This window comes from Rana temporaria, chromosome 3 (genome assembly GCF_905171775.1).
Source record: "Rana temporaria chromosome 3, aRanTem1.1, whole genome shotgun sequence".
Classification (NCBI taxonomy): Eukaryota; Metazoa; Chordata; class Amphibia; order Anura; family Ranidae; genus Rana; species Rana temporaria.
In genome coordinates this window covers 369098174-369124953 of record NC_053491.1, presented here as the reverse complement: position 1 = coordinate 369124953, position 26780 = coordinate 369098174, and the positions used below count along the sequence as shown (strand labels likewise).

Sequence of the window (26780 nt, the reverse complement as noted above, 5' to 3'; positions counted from 1 at the left end):
GCAGAGTCTGGTGTACAGACAGAAAGGACACCTTTATGACTTTATCTGACATAATAGGAAGAGACAAAAACAACAGGAAAAGCTTTCAAGCTGCCTAACACCTCATCAACAATTGGTCATTACAAATAAAAATAAAAAAGATATAGAAGGGGGGGAGAGCCTGGGAGAGAGAAATGGATTGGGGAGGAGGATATGAGTTCAGCTTTGGCCCATTTATATAAAGCAGACCCATTTCTTTGCTCATTTCCTCCTTATTCCAGAGAAGGTGAAATGAAATATAGTGTATTTGGTGGAATCATCATTTGTATCAGTGAGGGAAGGTGGGTATTGTGCGGGTCAGGAAATGAGATCAGTGACTGATGACACCCCGGTGGTCCTTCTACTTACCGCAATTGTCACCACTGTCCGATCTGCAAATGCCGTCATTACCACTTTCTGTAAAATGTTTTCCTACATAGAAATAAAATCTGCAATTATCATGTCAACTTCTCAATATAATACAAATTATTCTATATCATGTACACTCTTTAGAACTGTTCATAAAAAAAAAAAAAACTCCAGCCAAAACACAATTTTAGTACATATGTAGAGGAGAAGAATTGGTACTATTGTCAGGTTTTTATTGTTATCCTTATCGCCAATGAGGAGATTTTACCCCCACGTCCTTTCCGTGTGATGCTACAGGAAGTGAGGGGGAATATGTCCAGTGGTGTCATAGATGGCCACTTTATGTAAATCTAAAAAGAAGTGTCTTGGCTGGAGCTGGGCAGTAAGATGAATTACAACCCACTCATGAGCATAACAAAACCAGATAATTCTAGTGACTTACGGTGGCCATGTCAATGGATGCAGTGGCCTCATCCATAATTAAGATGCTGCTCTTGCGCACAAATGCTCGGGCCAAGCAGAAGAGCTGCCGCTGTCCAACGCTGAAATTCTCACCTCCTTCTGTAACCATGGCATCTGTAACAACAAAAAGGTAAGGGATGAATAAAGCTTCTTTAAAAAAAAAAAAATTGGGCCATAAACTACGTTCCTCAGTCATTGATAAATATATATGAAAAGGGACAGCAATTGAAAACAGCTAATGCCTCTAAACTCTGATTACAGGAACCTTGGTCCCAAAGAGGATAATTTGCCTGCAGGGGAGACTTGAAAAGGAGCAGAAAGGAGTCACCACCTGTCTTTGAGGTGGAGTGGTTCACAGCTGTGAGATAGTGTGGACTGTCTGGCAACCAAGACTTTGTTTGCAAAGGTCCTGCGGATTTTCCCTGTACCCTGAAGCAGATGGGAACATTAACCCAAATGTGGGACTGGTATAGTGGCGGTGAGCCGTAATATTGTTTTCAATATACCAGAACTATAGACTCTTTGTATTTTCTTTACTGAAGAAAGCTGTTTTATTTTCCCGATTTTGGAGACACTATAAAGACTGTTTTTACTTTTTGAAACATTTGTGTAACGGAATGGCCCGTGATACCCAGAGACTTTTGAAGGATGCGGGGTACTCCTGTGCCAGATTCACTAATGACTCTTGGGTCTAGGGTCATCCTATGTCCAGTAGGGGCATAGGATGACTGAGAAATGATATCTCGGATTAAATGAGATTTGGACATTAATGATAATTCATGTATCGCAGGATATCTTGGAATATTACAGGTGGTTAATTCTGTCCACAACAGGTCAATAGCAGAGTGACTTATTCATGTGGGGACACATAGACTGTTGAGGTGTTAATTGAGTCTGGCTCCTAAGATATTTCATTGTGCTATGCTAACTAGCCCTGTATTGTGTGAAAGTTCTATTGATGCTAATATGTGTTGTGAGTTAACACACTCTAAAAGTCATGTCTGCCATGTCAGCTATAGTAATTGATTCATGTATATTCGTTGCCAGAATGTCTGTCTGAGATGTGGATTGAGGGGGACTCGTTAAGCACTTATTGTGTGATGTTTTGGGTGGAGTGTTTCATTGTCCCTGTGATTACTGCAGCATGCTTTCTAACTGTATAAAAAGCTGAGAGTTTACCATTAAAGCATTCATTCGTTTTGGAACCAGAAACAGAGCTGTGTGTCTTGTTTGTCTGGGGAATTCCAATGGATCGTGTCTGCTGGATTGTTGGAGTGTCGGATAAGCTGTCTTGGGTTGGTGGAATGGAATATAGTAAACGGCGTTAACCCCTGACCGTTACAATTTGTATTTATTTATTGGGTTTACACCACTTAAGCCCCGGACTATTATGCAGCTACAGCACCAGGCCCCTTTTTGCGATTCGGCACTGCGTCGCTTTAACTGACAATTGCGCGGTCGTGCGACGTGGCTCCCAAACAAAATTGGCGTCCTTTTTTCCCCACAAATAGAGCTTTCTTTTGGTGGTATTTGATCACCTCTGCTTTTTTTTATTTTTTGCGCATTAAACAAAAATAGAGCGAAAATTTTGAAAAAAAAGCAATATCTTTTACTTTTTGCTATAATAAATATCCCCAAAAAATATATAAAAAAAATGTTTTCCCTCAGTTAAGGCCGATACATATTCTTCTACATATTTTTGATAAAAAAATCACAATAAGCGTTTATTGATTGGTTTGCGCAAAAGTTATAGCGTCTACCAAATAGGGGATAGTTTTATTGCATTTTTATTAATATTTTTTTTCTATTAATGGCGGCAAACAGCGATTTTTATCGTGACTTTATCGTGACTGCGACATTATGGCGGACACATTGGACACTTTTGACACTATTTTGGGACCATTGTCATTTTTACAGCGAACACCGCTCTAAAAATGCACTGGTTACTGTAAAAATTACACTGGCAGTGAAGGGGTTAACCAGGTGATTCTTACTGTGGGGGGCATGTGACGTCACTGATCCTCGTTTCCTATGACAGGGAACAGACGATCAGTGACAGGCTCACTAGAAAGCTCGGGGAGAGGTTTGTTTACACTTACCTCTCCCCGTTCTTCCTCTTTGTGACCCAATCGCGGGACACCTGCGGCGATCGGGTCCGCTGTTCCGGCGGGGACGGTCACGGAGAAGAGGACCAGGTCACGAGCGCGCCACCGGTGGCACACTTGCGACCCACGGCTGGGATCTTAAAGGGGACGTACATGTACGCCCTTGTGCCCAGCTGTGCCATTTTGTCGACGTATATCATCGTGCGGCGGTCCTCAAGCGGTTAATGTTTAAAGCGGGGGTTCACCCTGTTAAAAAAAAAAAAATGTTTTTTTTTATTATTCCATTACTTTCGGCATCGTAGCGCGAGCTACGGTATGCCGGTCCTAAATTTTTAATCCCCGTACTCACTGTGCTATCGTTGATTGAAGAATCCGGGGAATGGGCGTTCCTATGGTGAGAGAAGGTGATTGACGGCCGGCCCTGGCTTCTCCGGAAATAGCCGAAATAGGCTTGGCTATTCACGGCGCCTGCGCATAGCCTGTGCGCAGGCGCTGTGAATAGCCGAGACCTACTCCGGCTGTCTTCGGGGAGCGTGACGTGCCAGAGCCGGCCGTCAATCATCCTCCCTCTCCATAGGCACGCCCATTCCCCGCGGGAGTCGGATTCTTCAATCAACAATAGCACAGTGAGTACGGGGATTAAAAATTTAAGACCGGCATACCGTAGCTCGCGCTACGATGCCGAAAGTAATGGAATAATGAGGTGAAGGAGGGTGAACTACCGCTTTAACCAAACTACAACCTGAAAGCAATAGCTCCATCCATGATATGTTCCTTTTGCCTGCAAGTTACAAAATAGCCAACGAGAATATGGAAACATAATAGGACTAGACAGATAGATATAATAGATGGATAGACGGGTGGACAGACCTATTTATTTATTTTTTGAGGACCAGCATTTTACCCAATGTATCTGTATATTTGAGTGATGGATGTTTTTAAAATGCATGCAGTAGAATCTCCTGATTTTGGAAATAAAAGGAACCCAAATAGGCTATCAATGCAGACCCCCTCCTGAAAATACTGTTCATCAGGGTAGGTATCCTTTAAGGGCAGTACTGGGACCTTTCCAATGTTCTCAGGATCTGTTCCCACACATGTCTGGAGTATAAAGAGGTAAGATTTGTATTGCTGTGTTTTTCTTAGAAATCCGTATCCTGACAGATTTGAATCTTTGAACAGCTGTTTACTTTCCTGTATTCCAATTAAGGTGAAATAATCCAGAAAAGGTCAACAGAAAACTGAGGCAATTTAACATTCATTCCTGCAGGCATTAATCAGCAGAGGGGAGCCAGATTGTCCTCAAGGTGGCGTAAACCCATTTTCTTTTCCCCTTGTCTGCAGAGATCTGGTTATACCCACTTTTTACACTCCCCCTCAACATCACAAAGTTTCCTTTCAAGACGCTGTAAATTAGGAAGGCAAAAGAGGGTGAAGCACAAAACTAATAATTTTGTTTAGGTAGGTGCAAACGCACTCACCAAAAAAATCACATAGAAGCTTTAAAGCTGTTTTACTAGTTTTCTTTCACTTTAAATAGTTAATGTGGACCAAGCTGGTCCAAATAAACTCTTTCCTTCACTAAGTGCTGCAGCAGCACTAAGTTATGTATATACTGCATGTAGCTTCAGCTACATACAGTACACAGTGCTGGGTTTCCGGCTGTGAGACAGTGACAGTGACAGTGACAATATTGAGTGAGTCTGAGCAGCACTCAGCCATTCATAGGCAACTTTGTATTTTGTGAATAAATACAAAGCTTCCTCTGATTGGCTGAGGTGGAGAGGAGGGCTGATGACGTCACAACCTCAGCCAATCAGAAAGGCTTTGTATTCTTTCACAGAATACAAAGCTGCCCATGAATGGCTGAGTGCCACTCAGACCGAGTCAATTATGTTCTAGGTGTGATGGGAAGTCTCTGTCTCACAGCTGGAACTCAGAACTGTGTTCTGTATGTAGCTGAAGTTACATACAGTACATACAGCGCTTAGAGCTGCTGCAGCACCTAGTGAAAGAAATAGTTTGCCTGGACCAGCTTAGCTCTGGAGTATATGGACCAGCGAGTGCAAAGTACACAGGTCAGGAGTACATAGTATAGCGTACACAGGTCAGGAGTACATAGTGCAGCGTACACAGGTCAGGAGTACATAGTGCAGAGTACACAGATCAGGAGTACATAGTGCAGAATACACAGGTCAGAAGTACATAGTGCGGAGTACAAAGGTCAGGAGTACATAGTGCAGAGTACACAGGTCAGGAATACATAGTGCAGAGTACACGGGTCAGAAGTACATAGTGCAAAGTACAAAGGTCAGGAGTACATAGTGCAGAGTACACAGGTCGGGAGAACATGGTGCAGAGTTCAGACAGTGGCTGCTAACATGTATAACCCCCTGTGCCCAGCTACTAGTATCCCACTTTCATCTGCTCCTGATGTATAATTATCATCTTTTCAGATTACTGTTTTGCCCATCCCTAATTAGTGTCCCTTGCAGCACTTAACTTGCCTGTTTTGGCGCTCTGCTTTCCCACTAACCCACCCCTCACATTTATCCTGAGATCCTGTATGTGACCAAGAAAATGGGCAGGATGAATGTGAGGGTGGATCGCAGGAGCCAATGTAGCTATGCAGCTCAGCTGGCTGGTTGTGCATGTAGCTCTGCTGTGGGGAGAAGTTGTTCTGACAGCAGGTCAGCACTGTGAGACATGATGGAAGGGTAAATCATGATCGACAGGTTGCCGACCCCCACTATAGGGTATCACTTAGGTCTACTGGGGTTGCTGACATCACATCCACGATGGTGGCACCCAGTAGCAGTCTCAAGGCTTTTGGACGTCCACACAAAATAGGCTTTTCCAGGAAAATAAACATACCAAAAATATGTTAAATGCACAATATTTATAGAAAGATTGTTGTTAAAATGAATGATCTAGTGACAGGGGCTCTTTGATCTATATAAGAAGGCCCCATAGAATCTTATTTGATGAATGCTTTTGTCTAGTCTCTGTTTTAATATTAATTATCTGTTTTGTCTCCTTGACACATTTCACAGACCGTTCCTGTAATTCTTATTACCATATAGAGTGACAAATGTTCTCATGCATCTCCTTTTCTTTTAATAAAATAATAATTGGTTACATAATTTCTAAATAAATATCCCTACAAGTGTTAGCAAAAAATTCCCCTTCAAGGAGCAAAGTGGGTGTGTTCTGCTATAGGCACATGGCGGTCTACCGGTTCCATTTATTACATGTAGTGTTTCTGTATTTCCTCCTGTGTGTATTGGGCCTCTATTATATGGCATCTGGGCAATGCACAGCACAAACACGGCACTCCTCTCTCTGCTCGCTTTCAGGCCGCCTGTTCCTTGTCTTCCAGCATTTCTTTAAATGGTAAACAGAGCAATCCGGACAGCACATGACACATCTCCCCCAGCTGTGGCCTGACACATACCTAGACCTCCTGGCAGAGATTTCACAAGGTTCTTCAGCTGAGCGATTTCCAGGGCCTCCCAGAGTCGGTCGTCTGTACATGTACACTCGGGGTCCAGGTTCAGTCTGTACGAGAAAACACAAACGTTGTCATCGGTTACATTGTTGTGGTGGGATGGTGACGTAAGCTGTAACATTTCTGCCGTATTGTTTGCACAGATGTTCAGGTGCTGAGAGCCAAGGTGACAGATAGTGAGCATTTACAGGGGATATAAATCACAACTGCAAAAATATGAATGTAGTGTTTAGGGTTTGGAATGTATCAGAGAACATGGGAAGGGAGAAGAATCTTAAATGAGAAGTACAGCCAAAGCTTTCATGGCTGTGGATCACAGGAGTGCATTTGTTCTGCATTCCTGTGACCCGTTTTCAACAGACAGTGGGCTAAATCTCACTGTCAACTGACGTCACAGAGCCAGTCTAGGTTCGCGGAAGATCGCGTCCATATGGTTGGGGTCCTCCCACATGCCTGGACCGGCACCCAGCTTAGGCTCTCAGTGAGCCGCTGAGAGCTTCAGCCAGCTGCTCTCGCTGCCCCTCCACAGCTCAGTGCTCCAGTGAGCATGGGGGGGGGGGGGCAGAGCAGAGAGCTGCTGATTGGTCATCACCAGCTTTCTGCTCACAGATGAAGTATATAAAAAAAAAACAGCTGTTGTTTGAGCTTTTTGCCCATGGAGCTCCGAGAGTCAAGCGATTGGCGGTGTTTGACTGCTCGGTTCCCAGTGTTAGAGCTGGTGGGGGAAAGATGCATCATCAGACCGATGTTGCATCCACCTAGGTAAGTAAGATTCAAGTAAAAAAAAAAAAATTCCTATACTTCTCATTTAATGTTATATATGTTTTAATTACAAAAAGCAAACATCGCACCTTTACGTGATGTAAAAAAGTATTTGCCCCCCTCCTTCCTTTTCCTCAATTTCTGTTTCCCTAAGGCCTTGACATTAAAGTAGAAAAAGTGCAGGGTTTGGTGTCTATTTGACAATCCCATCCAAAGCCTTGATCTTTAAAGTCCAAGAAGGCCTTTCATTGGACAATTTGACCTTCTGTACAATGACATCATCATATCACCAACTCCAGTGGGGCATTTATAACAATGCTGCCCCTGGCAAAAAAAAAAAAACGCTGAAGGATTTTTGAAAAGGTTTTACATTATGGTTTATAGAAACTGTTAGGCCTCGTACGCGATGACGTCACCGCGTTCTTTCCTTTCAAGAGAACCGCGGTTCTTTTGAAACGAAAGTCTGTACACTCCGACGGCTAGAGTTTCTTGCCAAGAATCTCATCAGGGAAAACTACGGGTTTTTCCTGACGAGATTCTCAGACGTGTGTGTACGAGGCCTCAGTAATATTATCTTTTTTTAAGTGCAGTATCAGTTTAAAGAAAATGTATTGTGGTTTTTAGCATTTTTTTTTCCGTATTAGGCTCCATGCACACAGAAGCTAAAAAAAACTATAAAAAAACGCCAGTAGCTTTGCAGGGAGCCTTTCAACGTTTTTTAGCGTTTTTGCAATAGCGTTTATTAGCGTTTTTCAGCTTTTTTTTTTCAATGGATAAAAAAAACGCTAAAAAACGCTGGGGTGCAACGTTTTTGAGCGTTTTTCGGCATTTCACGTTTTTGAACGTTTTTTCCTGCCGAAAAACAGCACTTTAAACGCAAATTTCGGGCGTTCAGAAAAAAGCACCAAAACGGCAATAAACTGCAGTTTATCAGCTTCTGTGTGCATGGAGCTTTATGGTCATGGATGAAACATAAAAATAAATTTTTTTTTATGGTAGGGTTAATAAAATGTTGTATATTAAATATCTTAGAACCATAATTTTCTCACCACTTGCTTGATCTTTTCAGAGCTCAACAGCTCAAGGTGAGTCACGTAAATGAGCAGTGACTACAGTAACCCATCCCTTACAACCCAGAGCTCCATTCAGGGTTACATTTAAAGCCAGGCAGGATCTTTCTTGTTAGATAACCTGTAGTACCATGGGTATCCTTTGTCATGTATTAATTGTTCATAGGTAAAATAAAGATTTAGACATATAGTAAAGAAAAACAGGTTATAAAATATCAGGTACTGGGGATTCTCAGCTGTCTCAAGCAATGTTGGGCTTCTGGTGGGTTGTTGTATGTACAAGGTTTTTTTTTCAAGATATGCCTCCAAGGGAATCTCATGCCGCATACACACGACGATTTTTAATGTTCTAGAAAAAACAAAGTTTTTTTCTACGTGATTCTTGTCAAGCCTGCCTTGCATACACACGATCATGAAAAAAAAATGCTCTAGCAAAGCGCGGTGACGTACAACACGTACAACGGCACTATAAAGGGGAAGTTCCATGCGGATGGCGCCACCCTTGGGGCTGCTTTTGCTGATTTCGTGTTAGTAAATGTTTGGTAAGGGACCATTCGCGCTTTTCAGTCTTCGTGCTTTTCAGTCTGTTACAGCGTGATGAATGTGCCATCTCCATTACAAACGCTAGTTTTACCAGAACGAGTGCTCCCGTCTCGTAACTTGCTTCTGAGCATGCGTGTTTTTTTCACGTCGTTAAAGCCTACACACGACGTGAAAAACGCCAACTTGAATAACGACGCAAAAAATTAAAGCATGTTCTAAATTTTTAATGCCCATTTTTCACATCATGAAAAATGCTCTGGAGCCTATACGCAATCGTTTTTAATGACCATTTAAAAAAATTGCATTTTTCACGTCATGAAAAACGATCGTGTGTACGCGGCATCAGACAGTTTAGAGTTAGGATGTGTACTCTGCAGGGCTGCCTTTGTACAGCATTGTGACTCTATACTGTATGCATTTACAAATAAAAACCAACAAAAACCTCAGCTTTTTGTATTGACTCCGAAATGTTTGGGTTGTCTTCTTTAGGACAGATCACACAATGAGACTCACCGTATTGATCCGCTGAATAAGACGGGGTCCTGCAGAATGATGGACAGTCTGGAGCGAAGTGTATGAAGGGGGAGCTTCGAAATATCAATTCCATCAATAATAATTTTCCCTGCCAGAAAAAAAACATCCATAAGCTTCCATAGCGCTTAGCAAGAGACATGGCTGTCACAGTGATCATGTGATCGGGTGCCCATTCTACTGACACCTGATTATTGCTATGTCACCTAGAGTTGTCAGTGACAGTGTGGTCACACTGCTAGTGGTGAGAGGTTGAGGTCGCTCCCAGCAAAAAACAGAGGCATACAGTATGCGTGGCAGCATGATATTAGACCCACCTCTGTGATGCCACATACAGTATATAAAAATGGATGCCTAGAAGGGGTTAATTTCAGCTTCCTCTTTAAATGTGTTGTAAATGCAGAAGGTTTTTTACCTTCATGCATTTTATACACAAAGGTAAAAAGCCTTCTAAATGCACCTCCCCCTCAGCCCCCTTTTTCTTCCCTGAACTTGATCTCGATCCAGCAATGTGCACAAGAGCAGAGGCTCTTTCAGGTCTCTCATTCCTCATTGGCTAAGATACATCAGCAGAGCCATTGGCTCCTGCTGCTGTCAATCACAGCCTGTGAGGAGGGAACGGAGGCGGAGCAGAGCCATGCTCTGTGTGCCTTATGAACACATAGAGCAGACTTCGGAGCAAGCACGCCATAGTGCCCCCATAGCAAGTGGCGTGCTACAGGGGGCACAAAGCAGGGGGGTTTGAATGCAAGGGCACCGGCGGGGGACCCGAGAAGAGGAGGATCGGGGCTGCTCTGTATAAAACCATTGCACAGAGCAGGTAAGTATTCTATTTTTGTTATTTTAAAGGTAAAAAAAAAATGAACGTATAGTATCACATTAATCCTGAAAATGTAAAGTCCAAATTTTGCTCATCCCTACAGCCTTACTCCAAACTGCTGAAGAACAAGCCATGTTTACACATTTATGAGCTGGATTTTATTTCCGTGATCATTTAAAGGGCGATTATTAGCTCACGCCATCAGGCACATGCAGAGGCACCCTGCTGGAAAAGGTCTCTCTATATACATGCCATATTTCATGCTTCAAAGGTGTGATTCCCGTAAAAATGTCCCGCTCCAACCTGCGAACCTCTCAGCAGCGGACATTAATCTCGTCATGTTATGACATTGGGTTTGAATGAACAGACGTCACATTCCTGCAGAGAGACCGTCTTAATATAGACAAGCGCCAGCAAAACTTTTCCTTTCACGTCTCTTCTGTTGTGTATTATAAAACCCAAATCTGTGTATAATCGCCGTTTTATGACAATTATAATGAGCTTCCCTGATTCCCAGCACAGGAGAAGCTTTAGAGAAGGATTATGGGTATAAATACCAACCGTCAAATATGTCCACCATTCGGAAGAACGCCAAAGAGAGAGAGGATTTGCCGCTGCCCGTCCGACCGCAAATTCCCACCTGAAAAAATGTAATTTTATTACCATTGTTATTGCTGATATTCTTCTTATTTATTTATAAGAATTATCCTTTGCTTAAAAATTCCTGACATTTCACAATATCCACAATAGTATTTTTCAGAATAGCGCCACCTCCCATCAAATAAAGCTGACCTTGAGCTTCAGTCAGTGACTTTGCCTAGGCTGAGATGATGAAATCGGCCTGTTGCAGGCCGTAGAAAGCCACTCCTCTGTCTCTGACATCCGCCTGCCCATAGGAGTCAATGGATGGCCTGCTCAGATCCCCCTGAAAAACGGACAGGCGGATCTGAGCGGGCTTGTGGTGTGAAAGGGGCCAAAAGCTACACAGGACCAGGATGTGTCCTGTCTGTGCCAGCATTTCAGTCCATGAAATATTTGGTGACCCTGAATGATGCCTGAACAAAGATGGCACAGAGAGACAAAAGAACTCATTAGAAGACTCAATTCTCCACCAACCTCTGAAATATCAGATCTGGATGGTGTGACAAACCCCAAGATGACAGAGTAGTCAGTAGAGCTGGCTTCCGATAAATAAGTCCTGAAGAGTGACAATTATTGACAATATTCATACCTTCTGTCCCGGCTTAATGTAAGCTTTGACATGCTTCAGGACTGGCTTCAGATTGTTCTCATAGCGTACGCACAGATCACTAATTTTAATTTCTCCGGTCTTTGGCCAGTCATCCGGCACTTGTTGTAGATCTGAAATGTTGGGAACAAAGTGGTGTTATCGGTATCATGCATGAAATACAATTCAATCTCACAAGCTCGGAATGGCTCATATTGGCACCATGTGTGGTGCCAAAGGGCGACATTTGAAAATCACAGGGTCCTATACTACATAATGAGGGTTATTTACGAAAGGCAAATCCACTTCGCACTACAAGTGCAAACTACAAGTGCAAAGTGCACTTGGAAGTGCAGTCGCTGTAGATCCGAGGGGGAAATGCAAGGAAAAAAAACCAGCATTTTAGCTTGTACATGATTGGATGATAAAATCAGCAGAGCTTCCCCTCATTTCAGATCTACCCCTCAGATCTACAGAACTGCACTTCCAAGTGCACTGTCAGTGCAATTTCAAGTGCACTTTGCCCTTGTAGAGCAAAGTGGATTTGCCTTTTGTAAATAACCCCCAATGACTTGGGTCCCTTGTTATTGTACTCTGGAAAATACAATCATACAGACTTTTTGCTGTTTCATTTTGAACTGAAATCCAGGCAAAGCCATTTTACTGCCAAAAGATTTGTATTTCTGTCCTGGGATTTAAGGCTGCATTCATGCTTCAGCGTTTTGAATCGCGGGCAGATCTGTGAATGACAAATCGCGGGACTCACATTTGAGATGCCATTCTGAATGAAACCTCAAATCGCGCCGTGGGTCTGCAGCGATTGTCACGCGATAAATCGTGCTGAAAACACAGCAACACGCATAGCGGGAAGCCTGTTGCCCAAAAAAAGTTCAGGAGCTACTTTTGGACGACATGCTTCCTGCGATGCGTGTTGCCGTTGAGCAGCGTGATTTATCGCTGCAGGCCCACGCCGCTATTTGAGGTGTCATTCAAATGAATGGCATCTCAAATTCGATTTGTCATTCACACATCAGTGCTTTCAAATTGTGGGCAGATTCTAGGCAAATCTGCATGCGATTCAAAAACGCTGAAGTGTGAATGCAGCCTTAGACAGCCAGTCTGCTGACCTGACTTTTCTCTACTTTAGTTTAAAAACACAGCTAGGTCACTAATGGAAGACTAATGAGGTAATCTCTCTGCTCTCAACCTATTAGCACATTAGTGGTACCCCTTCTTCTCCCATTACCGGGGGCTGAAATCAAATCAAATTGAATTACTTACCCTAGTTGCATTTAATTATTTTTTATATATAATTGTCTTTTATGCCTAGAGTTCAACTCTAACAAAACAGCAAAAAAAAAAAAAAACGAGATCTATGACAACAGTTTTGTGAACAATACCAACTACAAACAGTGAGGTTGTTTTATTAAAACTGGATAGTCCAAAATTTGGTGCAGCTGTGCACGGTAGCCAATCAGCTTCTAACTTCAGCTTGTTCAATTAACCACTAGAGGCCCGCGCTATAGTCAAATGATGGCTACAGCGCGGGCCTAAAAATTTGTGATGACGTTAACAGACGTCCTCCCCTTTGCACGCGCAAAGCGAGCCCCCTGCGCGCTCTGTGATCACCGAGTCAATGAGACTCGGGTGATCACAGTTCCGTGTAAGGGGTCGGTCCCAGCCCCTTACCTCGTGATCAGCTGTCAGCCAATGACAGCTGATCATATGATGTAAACAAAGGATTGGTAATCAGTTTTTTTCTCATCACGCTGACAGCGAGAGGAGAAAAAAAAAACAATCACCGGCTTGTTTACAAGGGACATCGGTCCTGAAGAGGAAGGAGGCTCATCTGCCTCCTCTGTGCCCAAAAAATACCGCCTGCCATTGCCACCTGCCAATGCCCACAGTGCCACCTATCAATGCCCACAAGTGCCACCTATTTATCCGACCTGTGATGCCAATAAGTGCCACCTAGTAATGCTACCTATCAGTGTAACCGACCAGTGTCCATTATTGCCACTCATCAGTGCCCATCACTGCCACTATTCAGTGCCCATCACTGCCACCTATCAGTGCCCATCACTGCCAGCTATCAGTGCCACCTATTGGTGCCACTTCTCAGTGCCCACAAGTGCCACCTATTAATGCCCATCAGTGCCACCTATCAGTGCCCACCAGTGCCGCCTATCAGTGCCCACTAGTGCCGCCTTATCGGTGCCCACCAGTGCCGCCTTATCGGTGCCCTTCAATGCAGCCCATCAGTGCCCATCAGTGCCCATCAGTACATTTTCATCAGCGTACATCAATTAAGGAGAAAAATTACCTGTTTGCAAAATTTTATAACAAAACATAAATATATATATATATATATATATATATATATATATTTAAATCTGTCTATTTAATTTTTTTTTAACAAAAAAGAAAAACCGCAGAGGTGATCAAATACCACCAAAAGAAAGCTCTATTTGTGGGGAAAAATGATACAATTTGGATACAGCGTTGCATGATTGCGCAATTGTCATTCAAAGTGCGACAGCACTGAAAGCTGAAAAGTGGTCTGGGCAGGAGGGGGGTTTAAGTGCCCAGTAAGCAAGTGGTTAAGATTTGACAAAAAACCTGGAAGCTGATTGGTCTTTATACAGCGCTGAACCAGTTTTGCTCTCTCCAGTTTTAGAAATGATTTATTAAATATGGGATGCGCAAATGACAACGTTTGGTATGCCCCTGGAATAACAGGAGATCCATCTTACCCATAGATCCCTCGTAACACTCCGACTCAATGTTCAGGAAACTGTTCACCTTCTTCACTGCTCCGATCTGGACCTCTAGGTCTGCCAAATTCCTCACCACCCAGTTCAGGTAATTGGTCACCTACAGAGGAGCGACATCAGAGGGCAAGTCAACTTTACCCCATATACTGGCTAAGTGTTCCTGTATAAATGGCAGAACCACCATATACAAACCGTCAGTGCGTAGGTGAGACCCAAACCCACAACTCCAGCATTCATTCCCGAGGTGATGGAGGTGATGGCTGCCGTTAGAACAATACAAGCACCCAGATAATCCTGAGGGAAGAAGAACATTTTTATTTAAAGACACAGTAAGGTTTCCTGTGCCAGTCATTCATAATGCAATGTAAAAATCCATCCATATACTTTCAGATTACATTGAAACAGATAGCATCATCTACTGAACACAGATTTGCTCAAGAGTCATTCCCATATCTGAAAGGAATTGTTGTTTGGTGGGTTATCTACCTTACCACGAACCCTGAACCACAGTTGGGATACATTGTGATCTCCTTTGTGGATTCGCACCAGATAGTATGGATGTTGAAAAATCTCTGTCTGCAATATCTGCTGTTTATGAGCCTCCTTATCACTGCCCAGGATGAACTATAATACTGATAGGCAACCTAAGGTACGCGCTCCAGGAAGGGAAAATGTATTTTCAGTGGCATCCAGAAGATTGTCACATGGCATGTGTGCAAGCTTTGACCGACCCACCAGAGGATCCTCCATTAGGGCCCTGCTCCAAAGAGCCACTGCTATCCTAGTGTAACTGCCAGGAATCAAGCTGGGCATACAAGGTGGATAGAGGAATCCTCGCCACCTTGCTACTGTATTCCGACAGCGGGGATTCCTCTGCTGTCAAAATACACTGATCAGCGCTGCAGCACTGTTTGAACAAAGCTTTTCCAACAAGCACATTCATGAGAAGTCAGTAAAAATATAGTGGCGCCAGAGGGATGTATTACAAACATATGGCCCTAAGCATTAGAAAAACATTGTGATATGGTATATAAGTCAATTGTAAAAGTCAATAGGGTTGTAAAATAACCAGGCAGCACCCTTAGAGAGAAGCAAACATCTCTGTATAGTGGAAGAGAAGAAAAGAGGGGCACCAGACTAAGTGCAGAATTAAACTCAATGGGTTAATTACAGGTTATGAAAAGTGTCAACTCTCGAATTAATGAATATCATGGTAGTAGTCAGTCTCAGGACCTCACTGGTCAGTAGTATGGCAGTGTGATGGACCCCCGTACTCAAAAGGAGTATTTCTGCTGTATAAGCTTCCCTTGTCCGGTACCAGCACGATCCAAGGTCCCTTAGCCCAGGGTTCGACAAACCCCGGGCGCCAGGTCGCAATTGCGACTAGAATTAGCAACCTGGCACCTGGGTCGGCACAGCTGGGGTATACTGCATCTGTGCGCCCCCACCTCCCCTGCCACGCGAACGCGTCGGGCCACGGCTTTGCGGCCTTCTGCAGGCCTAGGCTTCCTTCTGTGATCTGACGCCATCTTGTGGTGGCTGTTGGTATGACAAGACAACCAGCAATGCTAATGGAGCTTCCCCTGTCTGTTTTCACTGCCATCTCGTTCCCTCTAATTAGAACCCCCAAACATTATATATTTTTTTTATTCTAACACCCTAGAGAATAAAATGGCGGTCGTTGCAATACTTTCTGTCACACCGTATTTGCGCAGCGGTCTTACAATCGCACTTTTTTGGGAAAAAAATACACTTTTTCAATAAGAAAAAAAAGACAACAGTAAAGTTAGCCCGATTTTTTTTATATTGTGAAAGATAATGTTACGCCGAGTAAATAGATACCCAACATGTCATGCATCCAAATTGCGCCCGCTCGTGGAATGGCGACAAACTTTTACCCTTAAAAATCTCCATAGGCGTTTAAAAAAAATTCTACAGGTTGCACGTTTTGAGTTACAGAGGAGGTCTAGTGCTAGAATTATTGCTCTCGCTCTACCTATTGCGGCGATACCTCACATGTGTGGTTTGAACACCGCTTTCATATGCGGGGCGCTACTCACGTATGCCTTCGCTTCTGCATACAAGCTCGGCGGGACGGGGCGTGTTCCTGGCTCCTAACTTTTTTTTTTTTAATCAGAAAAGTTTTTATTTTGAAAAATGAAAAAGAAGTACGGTAGCAGTACAGAATACCAGGAATGTACAACACGAATAGACAACCAAAAGGAGATAAGCACCTTCACAGTACATAATTAGTCAAACCCATAGCCTATGAATGATACATATTCCCAGTGACGGTGCTAAAACAACATTTCCATAAACCTGGCATTTCTTCTGTAGGCACTACAAGCCTGAGAAAAATATAAGGCAGATAAACAATAATAAAAGTAAAGATCAAATAATAGGGAACAAAGAAAAAGCAAAAACAAAAACAATAAAAAAGGGGGGGGGGGAATCAGCTCAGCCTGCTGCCAAAGGCACCCTGTCTGTTAACCCAGGCTCCTAACTTTTTTAGCTGGCTCCTAGATTCCAAGCAAATTTGTCAAGCCTTGCCTTAGCCCACCTATTCACTTGTCAAGACATGTAGGGTGGCAACAAACATAAGACTATTTATTCAAACACAGGCACAAAGAGATATACACTGAGGGGGCAACCCCCTTCTTTGCATAATGACACAGGGCAGGGTAAACGTTACCTTCTCCAGTAACATGACACACAGGTGTATTCAACTTTCAAACAGTAGACCGTCTTATCAGCAGGGAGAGGCTGCAGGAGAAATCACCCCTCCCCCTCTAGCACCTAATCCACATAAGAATATACATCCCATAATACTTTGCTCCCAAGATGGAATGCAAAACGGTGCCAGACCGGACTTAACGTCACTGAGGAGAGCATGCTGGCGTGCAAGTGGGCGATAACGCGTTTCAAAGCTTCCGCGTCTTTCTCAGACCTCTGAGAGGCCAATGAAAAAAGCAGAAGCTTTGAAACGCATTACCGCCTACTTGCGCGTCAGCACGCCCTCCATAGTGACGTCACATCCGGTCTGGCACCATCTTGTGTTCCACGCTGGTTACAGCAGCAGTCGGGCCACTTCCTACTACCATCTGTTTACACAGCTGCTGCTCATTGCTGCCATACTATCGGGATGTTCCAGTAAGGTCCTGAGACTGACTGCGACCATGACGTATACCTGTATTATTCATCCATTCGTGAGATTTTTTTCCTAGAATCTGATACTACTTATTGCCATATTTATGATTATTTTTTGGTATAAAATACTAATTTTGCCTGAAGTTTAGAGCTAGCGTTAGGTTTACAGTAGGTATATCTAAAGCCAAAACCTTTTGGCAGGGTTAGTGTCTTGCGCCAAAAACAACGCCAATTTTCAGTCAAAGCTCAATATACTTGAACAGAACTTGAAGGTGATACAAAAAAAAACCAAGACCAAACAACCACTGAATAGTTGGGAAAAATAGTGCAGGTGTGTTTTCTGATCCATTGTAGTGCGTTGGCATCCTATTGATTGAGCTGCCTTTGGTGCAGTGCAAATTAACGTGCAGCATAATGTGTGTTAACAAGTGTGCATTATGGCACCATAATAAAACCCCACAGATGTGATTGGGCCTAAATGATTGGCACATCAATGAACCGCATGGGGTGTCATGCATTAGTGTGCATTGTGGTCAAATTTGGTAAGATGTGGGCTGCGCTGCGTCATAATGACAGACGGATCAGCATACATAAACACAGTCCGAAACTGTGGTAATAGTCATTGCCTGGCTCATCTCTAAGGGGGGACAGCGGGCTTGCTGGCACACTGTGTACCCTACCTGTCACCCTGGACAGTTTCCTATTCTGTGTTCTGTCAACTGACTGAGAGCAAAGTTTTTTCTCTTTTGTACAAATATTTGTTCAGCATGGTTAGAGATGACTAACACATGTGCTACTCTTCTTTTTTGTTCTCTCTTTTTTTTAAGCAATATATTTTTTAGTAGATTGTATCAAAGATTTCAAAAACAACTAAATAAAAGAACCAGTAAACAGTTGTGCTCATAAGTTTACATACTCTGGTAGAATTTATGATTTCTTGGCCATTTTTTAGAGAACACGAACGATAACACAAAAACTTTTATTTCACTTATTGTTAGTGTTTGGCTGAAGCCATTTATTATCAATCAACTGTGTTTACTCTTTTTAAATCATAATCACAACAGAAACTAGCCAAATGACCCTGATCAAAAGTTGTTAATAATTAATTAACAGTTCTTAATACCGTGTATTGCCCCCTTTAACATCAATGACAGCTTGAAGTCTTTTGTGGTATTTGTATATGAGGCTCTTTATCTTCTCAGGTGGTAAAGCTGCCCATTCCTCTTGGAAAAGCCTCCAGTTCCTGTAAATTCTTGGGCTGTCTTGCATGAACTGCAGGTTTGAGATCTTCCCAGAGTGGCTCAATGATATTGAGGTCAGGAGACTGAGATGGCCACTTCAGAACCTTCACTTTATTCTGCTGTAACCAATGACAGGTCGACTTGGCCTTGTGTTTTGGACCATTGGCATGTTGGAATGTCCATACGCAGCTTCCTGGCTTGGCTGATGAATGCAAATGTTCCTCCAGTATTTTTTGATAACATACTGCATTCATCTTGTCATCAATTTTGACCAAATTTCCTGTGTCTTTTTAGTACACACATTCCCAAAACATCAGCGATCCACCTCCGTGTTTCACAGTAGGAATGGTGTACCTTTCTTTAGGGCCTCCATCAGGGGGGTACAGGCATTACTAGTAAGGGGCCCGAATGTACCCAGGGGCCCCGCCACACTGACACTTTCAGATTTTCGGCAGCACCCCCCCCCCCCCTGATTCTCTGCTCGCGGAAGAAGAGAGGTGAGCATATTTGTGCCCCCCGGTTCTCTGCTAACAGCAGGAGAGAGGTGAGGTGACACTCTAGCAGCACTCCCCCCCCCATGTTCTCTGCTCCAGGGGGGTCATGCCTAAAGCTGTGTAAGGGGCCCTTAATGGCTGCTCTGCCTTTTTATTGACTCCTTTCAAATGTAGCGTTTATGGTTGTGGCCAAAAAGCTCAATTTTGGTCTCAAAAGGTTTGAGGCTTGTCTCTGTGCTGTTTGGCATATTATAAGCAGGATACTTTGTGGCATTTGCGTAGTAATGGCTTTCTTCTGGTGCCTTGACCATGCAGCCCATCTTTCTTCAAGTACCCCATTATTCCCAATTGGGGTGGCCGGGAAGGAGTGGCGACCACGGTACTTATATGTTCAAACTGCAATTATTATCTTTAGTTTGTTAGCAACATTCTCTTGCCTCACTATATGTTGTCATTCTATGACGTCGATGCACGACGTACAATGTTCATATTGTACTTGTATGCCTGTTAAACTCAATAAAAACGATTGAAAGAGAAGTACCCCATTATTGTGCTTCTTTAAACAGCCACACCATATGTTTTCAGAGAGTCCTGTATTTCACCTGAAGTAATTTTGTGGGTTTTTCTTTGCATCCCGAACAATTTTTCTGGCAGTTGTGGCTGAAATATTAGTTGTTCTACCTGACTGTGGTTTGGTTTCAACAGAACCCCTTATTTTCCACTTCTTGATTAGAGTTTGAACACTGCTGACTGTCATTCGCAATTCCTTGGATATCTTTTTATATCTCTATCCTGTTTTATACAGTTCAACTACCTTTTCCTGCAGATCCTTTGTCAATTATTTTGCTTTCCCCATGACTCAGAATCCAGAAACGTCAGTGCAGCACTGGATGAAAGATGCAAGGGTCTGTCAGGAGACCAGAAACGCATTTACCTTTTATACACACACACCAATTACAAACAAACAGATCACAGGTGAGGATGGTTACCTTTAATAGCCATTCAAACCCTTTTGTGTCAACTTGTGTGCATGTTATGAGGCCAAATCACCAGGGTATGTAAACTTTTGATCAGGGTCATTTGGGTAGTTTCTGTTGTGATTATAACATTAAAAGAGTAAACACAGTTGATTCATAATAAATGAGTTCCGCCAACCACTAACCATGAGTGAAAGAAATATTTTTGTGTTATCATTCATACTATCTGAAAAATGGCCAAGAAATCATAAATTCTGCCAGGGTATGTAAACTTGTGAGCACAACTGTATAAGAAGAGATCATATAGGTGTGAGGGAGACAACTCCTATCGCCACATTATATAACATTACTAAGCTGGTATAAATCTCAAGGGAGTACCATTTGAATTATACAAATAATAAACATAACAGATTCTTTCACAAAATATGACAAAAAAAAAATCCTGTTTGTTCGGACTGTGATATGCTTAGTGGCAATAGTGAACATCTAATATAAGAAAGCTGAGAAAAGGGCATTAAAATAGGCTATAGCAACTAGGTTATATTTTGTAAAGTAGAAAAGGAATGCCTGCTAGGACGCATCAAAATCCCAAATAAAATAGTGATATTTAAATATAATGAAGAAGAAAAAAAGAGAAAGTGTGGCCTGCGCCACTCTTCCATCAGAAAAGGAGTGCTGCTTGGACCTTGAAGAAGGGGACATACGCCAAAAGCTTGTCCTGAAAAATTGTATGTTAGTGCAAATAAAAAAAATATCACGGACAGTACTCAATTTTCTCTATCAGAAAAGGAAAAATACAAAAAGATATTTTGTTTTGCTAACATTCAATGTTAGAACATTATTCAGAATAAACAATGTAGAAAGATTGTCTGTGTTGTTCATGCTAACCAAATAGATTCTTAATTTAATTTTCGAACCCCTAATAACTGAAATTCAATTGGCGCAGGGAATTTGGGCATTTTCCTTTCACACGGGTAATATCAACAAGCTCCAGAAAAATACAGCCCAAAGGGATTTGTCAATAGCGTACTGCTGGCCATACTGAACCTACCGAGACTCCCCGTAATAGGACTGATCACTTCTCCTTTAAAATTACTGACTTTGCAGAAAGTCTGAAATATTTATTTTTTGCATTCAAATCTGTAAATCATCACTGTGACCATTGAGTTCAAGTGGTCTGTGTTTGACTGTGAACCAAATGAGCATATGTGGAGGGGGCAGAGGGGAGATGAAAATGAAATAGAGGGGAGAAAAGAGAAATGTAGAGGAATGGAAGAAGGAATAGGGAAGGAGAAGAAGTGAAAGGGAAGGAGAAGAAGTGAAAGGGGAGTAGAAGAGGAAAGACAAGAGAAAGAGGAAGGATGACAGTGGAGAGAGGAGAAATGGAGACATGGAAGGAGAGGGGAGAAAGGAGCAATTATAAAAGACAAGAGCAGAAATGGAAAAGAGAGGGGAAGTAGGGAGGTGAGGGAGGAGGAAAGGAAAAAGTAGCGAACAGGAATGAAGAGGGAAGAGAGGAGGAATGGAGAGGTGAGAGAGGAGGAACGAAAAGAGGAGAAAACAGGAATGGAGAGGAAAGAGAGAAGGAATGGAAAAGTGAAGGAGGAGGAATGTAGTGTTGATAAAGGAGAGGAGGGGAGGGCATAGAACAGAAATAGAGAGGGGAGAGAAGGAATGCAGAAGAGAGAGAGAGGAAGAATTGAGAGAGAAGAGAGAGGATTGGAGAATGGACAGAGGAAGAATGGACAGGTGGGAGAGGAGAACTAGAAAGCGGTAAAAGGAGAAATGGAGAGGCGATACAGGAGGGATGGAAAGGGGAGAATGAAGAGAGGGGAGGGAGAAAAAATGGAGAGATAAGAGAGGAAAAAAGTAGAGGGCAGGGTAAAAATGGAGAGGGCAAAGTGGAGTAATGAAGATAGGTGAGCAGAGAAATGAAGAGGTAAGAGAGGAGAAATGGAGAGGTGAGAAAGAAAGAATGGAGATGGCAGGAGGGTGGAGAGGGAAGGAGAAGGAATAGAGAGAGCAGAAAGGATGAATGGAGAGAACAAAGGAGGAATAGAAAGAGAGAACAGAAATTGAGAGGGAGCAGCATAAGAATGGAAAGGGAAGAGAAGAGGTAGAGGGAGGGGAGAGAGGAGGAATGAAGAGGACAGAGAGGAGAAATACAAAGGGCATAGGAGGAATGGAGATGGTAGAGTGGAAGAACTGGGAGGGGTGAGAAAGGAGGGGAAGAGGAATGGAGAATCATCTTTCAATCTTGACACTATCTGGGATAAAATTGAGAAAGATTTTGACTGGTTGCTGTTAGTGCCACAATCTGGGAGTCTCTCCTTACCGTCCGGACCTCCAGCCACCTGTTGGCCGCCGACAGGAATAAATAGGCCAAGTTGTTTGTGTCGGTCAGTTCGAGCATGCGTTGCTTGAATCGGGACTCGTGTCTACAAAGAAGAAAGTGTCACTGAGCCACTGATTGATAATACATCTTTTATTTACTGTCCTGTCCATTATATAAGAACTAATTTATCACAATGTATGAAACAAGACCTGTCTGTGCTGCCCTAAGCCATCACCCAGATACTTCTATTCTGACAGTCGGAAGCCATATGAGACTAGACAGAGGACTAGGAAATAATTGGCTTGGCGTGCCAAAATGACATCCTCTCCATACACATACATCCAACTGACTAGTCTTCCTGCCGAAACACTGAGAATCATAAACTTTTTTGAATAAAATTCCTGTTTTCACAATTTTTTTATCCTTTGATCTCCTGCAGTCACTTCCTGTCTACATGCACTCGAGCCAATGCTGCATTTATCAGAGTGGGCTTCTCAATGTTAGCATGTTAATTCCATTTCAAAAGTAATTTTCAAGCTTTATAAATCGTCAGCTTCCATTAAAGTAAAAGTATGGGCAAAACCTATTTTTTTTTTCAAGAGCAAGAGAGGGTTATAACCCTGTCCGATTTTTTTTATTTATTTTTTGTTGCCATCTGTGTCTCATTTCAGAGATTTTTCTTCACTTCCTGTCCCATGGGCAAACAGGAAATGAGAGTAAATACCTGCAGGTGTCAATACAAAGTTACCAACACCCTCAAATCTGATAAGAGCAAAAGAAATTCAAAAGAACGAAAATCCAAAAATAAGAAAACCTGAAAATTAAAAAATCTGAAGTAATAACTAACTAATAATAACTTAAAATGGAGTTCCACCCAAAAAATGGAACTTTCACTTTTTGTAATCCCCCCCCCTCCGGTGTCACATTTGGCACCTTTCAGGGGGAAGGAGGGAGCAGATACATGTGTAATCCAGGTATTTGCTCCTACTTCCTGCCATAGATTACTGCAGTGATCACGGTGACCTACGTCACGTCTGGTGCCTACTCTGTCCCCCCCTCCCCCGCTGTCTTCTGGGAGACACACAGGTCCCAGAAGGCCAGGCCGAAGATGGCGGCGGCAGCACCCGAGAGCCGATGGACAGATCGGCTTCGGGTGCCGACATCGCGGGCACTTTGGACAGGTAAGTGTCCATATATTAAAAGTCAGCAGCTGCAGTATTTGTAGCTGCTGACTTTTAAAAACATTTTTTCGATGGAACACCGCTTTAACCTCCCTGGCGGTATGATTATTTCAGATTTTAGGTGCTGAAAGTGGTACAAATATTTTGCATGGAAATTTGGCGTTTTATATTGTAGGCCTGCAATTCTTCACAAAATCATAAATTATAATATAATAAATACATATAAATAATTATAACAAATAATATAATAATAATAATAAAAAATATTACTTTTATTTTTTTGATGACGAATTTCCCCACAAATCACTATCGCTCAATTCTGCAAGTGATTCTAATTTATTATCGCTGTTTTTTAGCTGGTCTAAAACCATTTTTGACATAAAGGGACACTTTTTGGTTGCTATGGACAATCTCCAGTTTCCAGGCAGAAAGAACAGTTTTTATTATATAAAAGTGCATGTAGGAAATTGGGCAGACCACTAGGGACAAAGGGGGTGTGTATTTTTTTTCATACAGTACTCTAATCTATAAGATTACAGTATACTGTATGTAATGTGTTTATTTACTTTTTTAAATTTTGCGCCGATCTCTGCATCGTAACGTTGCAGGGACCGGAGCTCGGCGGCACTCGCCACTGAGAACCGAGCGAGGAGGACACCGCTCGATCACACAGCGGGGAGGCATCGCAGGATCCAGGGACAAGGTAAGTAACTTGTGCCTGTGGACACTGCCAGTCTTGTTCGGGGTTGACAAAGAAATCTGTCTGTTTGCAGAGCACACAGACAGATATCGTGTCTCTAAAAGTAACACATTTAGTCTTAGTGAAATAATCCATCTTTAAGCTAAAAGTTTCACTCACCATTCATACAATCAGACACCATCACCCCAGCTTGTTCTCAGTTCGCCATCACCGCCATCATTGCCTTTTCAAGCTCCTCACGGCTCCTTTTATTACAACAAAAGCCTTCACAGCCCACAGCTGATTGGAGGAGATCACAGCATGTGACCATAGGAATTGATGTCACAGCATGTGACCTCCTCCATGGGAAGTCAGGACACAGCATGGGGGCTCCACACAGCAGATGCCCATAAATGGATTTGGCAGCACATGATAAACCCTTCCGACAGGGATACAGTAATAATAGAATAACAATACAGTAATAATACAATAACAATACGATACAGTAATAATACAACAACAATAACCAATGGACACAGTTCCTGATGAGGGGAGCTTATCTGCAGGTGTACGCTCACATCACAAAACAGTGTTGATCAGGTACTGAGAGATGACAGAGATGGACGCACCCGGCAGGCGAATATCTGTGCATGACACAGGGGCCCTTTCGCCGGCCGACACTCCCACTCTACAAACACCCTTCTCCAAATCAGGAAGTGTATCTCAACCAATCTCAGTCTGCCCCAGTCAGCTCTCTAGAGCAGGCTGCGGGAAAACCAACAATGGGTGCCACTGGGGCGTGTCCAAGATGGCCACCGGAGCAGACGTGCAGTGAGGGAGCTCCCGCTCGATTTCTGGAATTTAGCCCTGTTTCCCTGCAGAAGGACGGTCCCGATTAGCCTGTAACGGCGGAGCTGTCGGCGGTGAGAGATATGACCAAGGGGAGAGGCTCCCTGTCCTCCCGAAAGTCCCACAAAGTCACCCCCAATCCCACTGTGCAGAGCCCCCGTCCGGCTGCCAATATGGTGTCCCAAACTGAGGAGACTGACTCCGAGCATGCAGACAGGGAGCAGTCCAACTTTGAGGCTTGATGCAGGATATTAATGCCTGTCAGACGACTCTCACGGGCAAGATTGAACATGTGCAGCTGGATATCAGCCTCATCCGCAGGGACATGGACAGCTTTCGTTCCCGCCTCACTGAAGTGGAGCGCCACGTGGGGGATACTGAGGACACAGTGCGGGAACACACAGTTTCACTCCGCATGCTGCATACCAAAATCAAAACCCTGGAAACCCGCGCAGAAGATGCCGAGAACCGTAATAGAAGGAATAACCTCTGCATGGTGGGGCTGCCTGAGGGGGCTGAGGGAGCTGACCCCACGGCCTTCACGGAACACCTGCTGCACACCCTTCTCCCCAATGCGTCTTTTTCCCAGTTCTTTGTGGTGGAGAAGGTCGCATAGGATGCCTGCTGCCCAGGGACCCCCGGAGCTCCTCCACGCACTGACATCCTGAAGCTGCTGAACTTTAGGGCGTTTTTTGACCTCCCCTGAAGATGCTTCACGCTGGCTGGAGACTCTACCCAGACATTAGCCAGGTCCAGGATTTGAATTACCTGTCTATTACTTATGCTTGCTTGACTTTTCTGGTTGCTGAACTTTCATGTGCCAGAGATGTTGTTTTTTCTCCTGCCTGGCCCTTCCTGTGAGAGGGCATGCATGGTCTGCACCCCTGTTTAACCCCAGCGGGGGAGATCTCTCCCTCACAGGCCTGAACACGTGTCGGCCTCTATTTCGCTCAAACTGTAAGCAGCCAAGGCAGAGGAAGATGTTTTACCCCCTTTTCTTTTCTGCTTTATTTTTCCCCTGTTTTTTGACCAAAGGGTTTCTTTGCAACCATTTTTAAGTTTTATGTGCCCCCGGAGCTATTTGTTTCTCCGGGAGATTTTTATTGTGCAGGGAACGTTAATCCTTAATTTGCACTGGAGGACTTATTGCATGTACTGTGACACTCGGGTGTCCTTCTGTTCATATCCCCCACTGGCAGTTGCTGTGGTTAATTTTGGGAGGAAAGCATACCGAGGTTTGGTGGGTGGTGCGGGGTGGGGAATCTTGTTGGAGTATCTGTTTTTACTCCCTGTTGTTTTTTTATTGCAGCTATACCATTGTTGAACTTTGTACCTGTGGTTCTCTACTTGGGGACCTGCTTGGCTCTCATCTCCTACCGCTACATGGCGTGCGCGATCCCCCCGGTGGTGATCTCATACTAGTGACTACTGTGCTGATAATGTTTTACATGTTTGTATCCTCTGTGTGGTTCATAATGCACTGCTGCCCTCGTAACTGTCCCATAATGTTATTATGGCTCCGTTTACTATTTTGTCTTGGAATGTTCGAGGCCTAAAATTCCAAGATTAAGAGGTCCCTAGTATTTAATTATTTGAAGAAATAAAACCCTCGTATCTGCATGCTTCAGGAGACCCATTTGTTGGGGAGTGGGACGCTGGCATTCCGGAAGCCCTGGGTGGGGGTCAT

General features: G+C 43.3%; 1 protein-coding gene across 5 annotated transcripts in view; it reads right to left on the bottom strand.

Annotated features, from left to right (window-relative positions):
• The window catches only part of ABCC9 (ATP binding cassette subfamily C member 9), a 155808-nt gene that overhangs the window by 7626 nt on the left and 121402 nt on the right, over nt 1–26780 (bottom strand). For all 5 annotated transcript variants that reach the window (XM_040345434.1, XM_040345437.1, XM_040345433.1 and 2 more), the window contains exons 30-38: nt 22385–22487; nt 14383–14484; nt 14170–14290; nt 11420–11550; nt 10750–10828; nt 9351–9459; nt 6409–6512; nt 830–963; nt 388–450 (exon numbers count right to left, since the gene is read on the bottom strand). In XM_040345434.1, the coding sequence (XP_040201368.1) occupies nt 388–450; nt 830–963; nt 6409–6512; nt 9351–9459; nt 10750–10828; nt 11420–11550; nt 14170–14290; nt 14383–14484; nt 22385–22487 (946 nt within the window). The remainder of the gene's footprint in view (nt 1–387; nt 451–829; nt 964–6408; nt 6513–9350; nt 9460–10749; nt 10829–11419; nt 11551–14169; nt 14291–14382; nt 14485–22384; nt 22488–26780) is intronic.